This window comes from Gobius niger (assembly GCF_951799975.1).
Source record: "Gobius niger genome assembly, chromosome: 11".
In the NCBI taxonomy this organism is placed as follows: Eukaryota; Metazoa; Chordata; class Actinopteri; order Gobiiformes; family Gobiidae; genus Gobius; species Gobius niger.
In genome coordinates this window covers 16916352-16923616 of record NC_136862.1, presented here as the reverse complement: position 1 = coordinate 16923616, position 7265 = coordinate 16916352, and the positions used below count along the sequence as shown (strand labels likewise).

Here is a 7265-nt window from a genome sequence, read left to right as displayed (position 1 = left end):
ATGCATTGCTATGTAAGATACGTATTCTTATGACTATGATGATGATGATGATGATGACGATGATGATCAGTGTTAATTTTGACAACATATTTTTATTTAGTTTTAATCTTAGTCTTTTGACTAAAATGTAAATTAATTTTAGTCGAGATTTAGTCAAAAAAAATGTTTCAATTTTAGTCTAGTTTTAGTCGACGAAAATTGCATGTCAATTTAGTCGACTAAATTTAAGACTAATTTAGTCGACTTTGCATTTATAATATTCATCATAATCATATTTAATCAAGGTCCTTGACTTCATGGAGCTGCTCCACATGAACAAAGCTCAGAGCTGATAATTTGGCAGAGAATTTAGATGATATGAGGCTCTTTCAGATGGTCAATAGAAGTTTGGATGATTTTAGTCTCTCCCTTTCATTTTTATTTAGTCTTATTTTAGTCGACTAAAATATCTGGACATTTTAGTCATAGTTTTAGTCTCATGAGAAACTTTTAATTTAGTTTTAGTCCAATTTTAGTCGTCAAAAATATCACTTTGACTAAAATTAAGACAAAATATTTTAGTCGACGAAATTAACACTGATGATGATGATGATTATTATGACGATGATGATGATGAGTATTTGTATGTATGATAATTCTGAGTATTATTAATATTGTGATCATTTTGTATGATTATTATTCTCATTCGGATTATTAGGCTATTAGTGATGATGATGGTTATTATTATTATTATTATTATTATTATTATTATTATTTTTTATTATTATTATTATTATTATTATTATTATTATTATTATTATCATTATTATTATTATTATTATTATCATTATTATCATTATTATTATTATTATCATTATTATTATCATTATTATTATTATTATTATTTGCCAGGGATCCACTGAGCTCAAACCCATCAAGGGCAAAAGTTAAAGCAGTGAGTGCGTTGAGGAAGAAGAAAAATCACAGCTGCGCAGACAAACGTTTAATTGCATAATAATCATCACATTGTAGCCACCACGTAGTAGCTAAGTCGTTACCCCCTGTGCGCTCTTGAATCAGACAGCACGTCCCTCCTCGTCTTCTGCCTCTGCTTCAGCCACAGAGTTGGGATCAGAGGGGGGTCGCACGTGCATCAAGTGAGGACCGCTGATGGGTGTGGTTGTAAAGTGCCCCAGACTCACTGTAAGATCACGCTCGTTCGGGCTAGAGCGCACGGAGCGACCGCGTGACTCCGGTTCGCCTTCTGGAAAGAAAGATGAGGAGGGGGGGTGGTGGGTGTGTGTGTGTGTGTGTGAGGGGGGGGGAGGACTCAAAATGAACTAATTATCGTCATTTTTAGTTTAGCTTTGCGTGTTGTCCGTGTGCAGCGCTGTTGTTGTTTGAGCTGAAGAAGTGTCGGAGAAGGGCGGAGGAAACCAAGAGAGGAAGGAAGCGAGGATCACGTCACGATAAGCAGAATCTGAGTAAAACGGGCGCTTGGTGTTTTGCAGACAATCTTTGATAAGCGACAAACGGCACGGGATCATATAGCACGGGGGGGCTTAAAAGGATGGTTTTCTTTTTTAAATAGTCGTCTGTGAAAATCTGGACAAAGCGAGGCGGAAAGAAACGCGACGATACGGCAGCGGTAAAGGCCAATTTCTCCGTTTTCTCTCGCAGCGGCGGCTCCAGAGAGAAGCAGCAGCAGCAGGGCTAAAGCGATGGATATGTGCGGAGCCCTCCTACGACTGCCCGTTTGCTGAAAAAACCCTCATCGTGACACATATTGAGCGTTTCTCGGACAGCTTTATCCCGCACGGACCCCCCTTTTGGATGATTGAAGAAGACACTGAGTGCACGGTCAGAAACAGAAAGGGAAAGATAAGGAAGGAACCATCAGCACAATTAACAGGTAGCCACCCACCCTTACTAAACGCAGTGGGAGCTGTAATGTCACAACAAGACGCCTGTCGGGGCAGTAAGTCGTGGCATTGCGTGATTTGAAGTGAATGTGTGGGGCCATATTTATCAATGTAGGAGCTCAGCATCCACAGGAAGGCCTTGGTCAGCCTCAGAGAGCGGATCAATGTACATGCGATGCGTTATAGGGCTCGTCCTCCCCTGCACGCGCACTGGGAAATCTAAAACACCGACCACCTAATCATATCCCACAATCATTATCATTTATTCCCTTGGTTGCCGCCTTATCGCTATTCTTCCCTGTTGTGCGTAACGGGGCTGGCAGCTCATTCCCAGACCATGCCTTCTTGTGTGTAGAAGTGCCACATAGCCCTGTGACATTTGCCTCGCCAGAGAGGGCTGTGTGCGCGCACTCCAGGCAGCCGCAGATGTAGCCATGCCATATTCATTTAGTTACATATAAAAGTGCTTCTAATGGGGTGGGGTCAGTCATGCTCGCCACAGTGAGCCTGTCCCTGAAATGTTTGGGCACCAGTTTTTGTTTTTGTTTTTTGCTTAGGATTTGAAGTGTTGGTTCATCTAAGACAGGGGAAAACCCACATGACTAATATATTCATTAGAATAAAGTTTGTCATTATTTCTGCACCAAAATATTATCAGTACAAGTGTTGATGCTTATTTTCTCTTTTAGAGCTTATTCATCAAATCCCAAATTGACATTAAAAGACACAGAATATCTGGTTTCTAATGCTTGCCATCTTTCATAATGTTTATGTAAATGCATCGTTGTGTGTCAGTTTCATGTATGAACAGTCACATCCCGCATCATCCACGAAGTGACATTCACAGGTGGCAGGCCCTGGGAGCTCTGCCTAGATGGTGCTGCTCTCTCTGGGTACATGAGCAGGAGTCTGAGGCCCAGCTCAGTCCTCTTGGCTCCATTAACGCGGTGTGATCCATCTGGTCGCAGCTCCCCCGGGGAACTCTGACCTACTGTAGCTAATTGCTCTTCTACACACTGTGAACTCTATGTCACGAAGTCTTACTGTGAATTTAAATAGCCTCACAAATGCAAATACCACCTCATGGTTTGGGATGTGGTTTGCATATGTTACTGTACTCCCACTCGAAAACAGGAAGTGCTGCTTCCTACTAATGCGTGCACTCTAGGTCTCATTCCAATTAGTTCAACATCATACATCAGAGATCAGTTTCAAATACCAGCATCAGTCTACAACTTCCACAGCAACAGGGTAAAAGCTACTGTTCATTCAATATACAGTTTGTGAGCTCGCTCTGTGGCAGCTTAGTCATAGCAGATTACTCTCCTCACTTTAACAAGGCAAGGCCATAAACAGATTACATGGTTTTTGCCCCTGTGCCGGTTTAGTCATTTAAAGAGATTAAAGTGTGTGTTATTCATATTTTAGATCAGTTATTTGGCTTGATTGACATCCATTTTTTGATGAAGTCTCTGGATTACTGGATTCACAATACACTAGGTTAATCCACTGAATTTTGAGTTGGCAGATGTAGCTCCCATAACTTGATGTTATTTTGTACCTTTCAGGTGAAAGTTTGAATCAATCAAAATGAGTGAGTTGGAGCAACTCCGTCAGGAGGCAGAGCAACTACGCAACCAGATAAGAGTATGCTCATCTTTCCTCTTGGTATGATCAAAATGATACTCTGAGTGACCTTATGTTCACCCTTTTTATACCTGTCACAGGACGCCAGGAACGCATGTGGAGATTCAACTCTCACACAAGTGAGTCACGGTTTGTTCTAAACACTGATGCTACAGACCAATACTGTGTTACCAATACTGTCGAAATGCATTTGCATACACATGCAAATAAACATGTTACTGTCTGCAGATCACTGCAGGTCTGGACCCTGTTGGGCGGATTCAGATGAGAACAAGACGCACTCTTCGTGGTCACCTTGCCAAAATCTACGCCATGCACTGGGGCACCGACTCCAGGTCACTTCAGTACTTCCTTTTTTTTTTTTTTACATTTTAGAACAAATGTTGCTAAGAGTTGATTTTCAGGGGTTTATGATGTTCAATTTCTTTTATGTGGAACCAAGAAATGGTGCGGAGAAGGAATATTGTGTTTTCTTTTCATAATAATAATGGTGAAGATAGAGCAACAGAAAAGGACTTGTATAAAATGACATTTAAATTCCTTTTGACGCTCCAAGAATTGGTTTAAAAGGACCTCAAATGTGGATAAACTTGACAGTAAAAGACTCAATATCTGGTTTGAAATAGTCCCATTTGTTGGTAGTACTTTGACTCTTTTGTGCGGTGTAGTTTGCATATTCTGTTTCCTACAGTTCTATAGGTATACACTCCTTTCTGTGCAGGCTGCTGGTTAGTGCCTCTCAAGATGGAAAGCTCATCGTTTGGGACAGTTACACCACTAACAAAGTAACTAGCACATGAAAAGTTTCTACAATTGATGCTTTTGTACATATGTAATAAATGTGTAAACCATCCATTTTCCTGTCTTAATAGATTCATGCCATCCCCCTGCGCTCCTCGTGGGTCATGACCTGTGCGTATGCCCCTTCTGGTAACTATGTGGCATGTGGAGGCCTTGACAACATCTGCTCCATCTACTGCCTAAAGACACGAGAGGGCAATGTCCGAGTGAGCAGGGAGCTGCCTGGACACACAGGTGAGGGTCAACTGTTCTGAGCTGCTTCACTCCTATCAATCTACAATCATATGGGATCATGCATGGATTAGTTTTTGTTCCATTCATGCACTTCTTTTATAATAAAGTTACCAATAGTGGAGCTGCCAAATGACCATTTAAACTGGCTTCACTCCCCTGTTAACAGTAGAGGGCAACTATGAGCTTTGACTGTGTTGCAACAAGTCACCTTAAAATCCTGGTTCTGTTTGGCGACTCTGACTGAATAAAGAAAAGGAAAGAAAATATGAATCTGTTTTTCAGGTTATCTGTCATGTTGCCGTTTCATTGATGACAATCAAATCATTACTAGTTCAGGAGACACCACATGGTGAGTCCAGGCTTCAGCTGTAATGTAATGCTAAACGTTTGCACATTTGTTGTAATCACATGAACCTGAATCTGTACACAGTGCACTGTGGGACATAGAGACGAGTCAGCAGACCACTGTGTTCTCGGGACACACGGGAGACGTCATGAGCCTGTCCCTGTCTCCAGACCTGCGCACCTTTGTGTCGGGAGCCTGCGACGCTTCAGTCAAACTCTGGGACATCAGGGACAGCATGTGCAGACAGACCTTCACTGGACATGAGTCCGACATCAATGCTATTTGTGTAAGTGCAGGGTTTAAACGTTCAGTTCATTCATGCTCCTCATGACTTGGAAAGATTGTTTTATCACATCCTTCATAGAGTAAGGGTCTTGTCTATTTTGTTCCCAGTTCTTTCCCAATGGCAGTGCAGTTGCCACAGGGTCGGACGACGCCACCTGCAGGCTGTTTGACCTTCGTGCAGACCAAGAGCTGGGTCTGTATTGCCATGACAACATCATCTGCGGTATCACCTCAGTGGCTTTCTCCCGCTCGGGGCGCCTGCTGCTCGCTGGCTACGACGACTTCAACTGCAACATCTGGGACGCTATGAAAGGGGACCGAGCAGGTGAGTCTGGCTGCTTTTTTATATATATATGCATGATTTACCTGGCTGTAATAGGGGTTTATACGAAATGGGTCCGACTTATCTTTAAAAAAGTACACAGTGGAGCTTGTTCAGAATCTGGATGACAAATGAATCAGCAACGTAGAAACATGTCCCACAACGTTTTTCTCAAAATATTTACAATGATCCCCTTGTATCAAAGTGGTCATAGAAAGCTCATTCTTTGCTTTAAAATATGTCCCGATACTACAATAATTCTGCTGTATTATTTCTCACAATCAATAAGCATAAACAACTTAAAGTTTTCTTTCATGTGTAGTTCATGGAGTGTTGTGTTTTCACTGGATATTATCTTAGTCTTTTGGCTAATCTTCGAGAATTAGGGGAGTTACTCGCCACAAATGAAATTAGCTGTTTAATATCATTTGTAATATAATATAGAGTTCTTGCTATGTTATATTTATCAACAATAAAATGATTGAGTTGTTTCGATCATATTTTCAGCTTGAAGGGCCTTTCTAATTGGTATTCAGTAAGCAGTATGCTTTATACGTAACCGACTATTATGTTTTATTTGTCGTCCTTATGTAATAGTGGGTCCTGGAGCCAGTCGAGAACCACTGGTCTAAAATACATGGCGGCCTACCTGCATGTAAACCATGTCTAAACTAGATAGAACAAAATGTCTAAAATTTCAGATAACCCTGAAAACAGAGGTCTCACAGTGCTTTACGCAAAACAGCAGAAATTCAGGCCTACCTCTGACGTTGAGGTATATTATTGCCAAAATGAACCCTTCCAGCATTTAGTTGTTGCCAGTGTTTATATCAAGTCCCGTTGGGCATTTATATCACCGTAAATAAGCCAATGATAAACTTTGAGTGGTCTTTCCTGCAGGAGTCCTGGCGGGTCATGATAATCGGGTGAGCTGTCTGGGGGTGACTGAAGACGGGATGGCCGTGTCCACCGGCTCCTGGGATAGCTTCCTAAAGATTTGGAACTGACCCGTGCAGAAACTGTACAAATACAAAACTACAAAATCACACCGTTCACCCTGGGACACAATTTGCACCCCCTCTTAAAACCGTAATGTCCAACCCAACAGGCAAACCCCCGGTATTGTACTGTACATAAAACAAAGTAGCCTATTCAAAAATGAGACGCACCACTTACAGTTATGTGCACCTCAAGGCACCACGTGACAATTCTTAAATGTTCTAAAAGCAACCAAAAAAACACTTTTACCCGAAGCCTTCAAACACGTCACACACACACAGTCTTCTCCAAATTTAGAGGAGAAGAAAAAATTTAGGGACAATTTGTTCTTTGTTTACAATGAAGTCTAAAAAACACTTCAGTCTTTTTTTCCCCCTTTTCTCTTTTTGTCTCGTAAGGACAGAATCTGATGATGTGAGTCTTTTAACACTGATAGGCAGGCTAGAGCAACTATATTGACTTTAGGACAAATATGAACTTTTATGTTAATTGGGGTCATGTTTTTATAGATATCCACACCACACGTGCATCTCTTTGGGATGTTTTTTTACACTTGATTTCTTCATTTTATCCCTTTGTGCCTCAGACACAAGTGACAGATCTGAACGCAAGACATGATTGAAAGTGAAAAGCAGTGTAAGTCAGTCTGTGATATCTGGATGTTATGATGGTATAATTGTACATACTATTAATAAATTACAGACTCTCCTGCCCGTTTGGTGCCTCCTTT

General features: G+C 41.3%; 1 protein-coding gene across 1 annotated transcript; it reads left to right on the top strand.

Annotated features, from left to right (window-relative positions):
- The first annotated feature begins 1306 nt into the window (after window positions 1-1306).
- gnb2 (guanine nucleotide binding protein (G protein), beta polypeptide 2) lies at window positions 1307-7252 on the top strand. Its single transcript, XM_079565721.1, has 10 exons — window positions 1307-1891; window positions 3470-3548; window positions 3629-3667; window positions 3777-3883; window positions 4270-4333; window positions 4421-4583; window positions 4866-4932; window positions 5014-5215; window positions 5323-5539; window positions 6437-7252. Exons 2-10 carry the CDS (start codon window positions 3492-3494, stop codon window positions 6541-6543), a joined length of 1023 nt encoding a protein of 340 aa, XP_079421847.1. The 5' UTR covers window positions 1307-1891; window positions 3470-3491; the 3' UTR covers window positions 6544-7252.
- Window positions 7253-7265: the final 13 nt, after the last annotated feature.

Excerpts from the sequence above, each read along its gene's own strand:
- gnb2 (XM_079565721.1), top strand. The coding sequence starts at position 3,492 with ATGAGTGAGTTGGAGCAACTCCGTCAGGAGGCAGAGCAACTACGCAAC. Across the intron at positions 4,584-4,865 it reads GGAGCTGCCTGGACACACAG|GTTATCTGTCATGTTGCCGT; the intron begins GTGAGGGTCAAC and ends TCTGTTTTTCAG. Across the intron at positions 5,216-5,322 it reads CCGACATCAATGCTATTTGT|TTCTTTCCCAATGGCAGTGC; the intron begins GTAAGTGCAGGG and ends TTTTGTTCCCAG.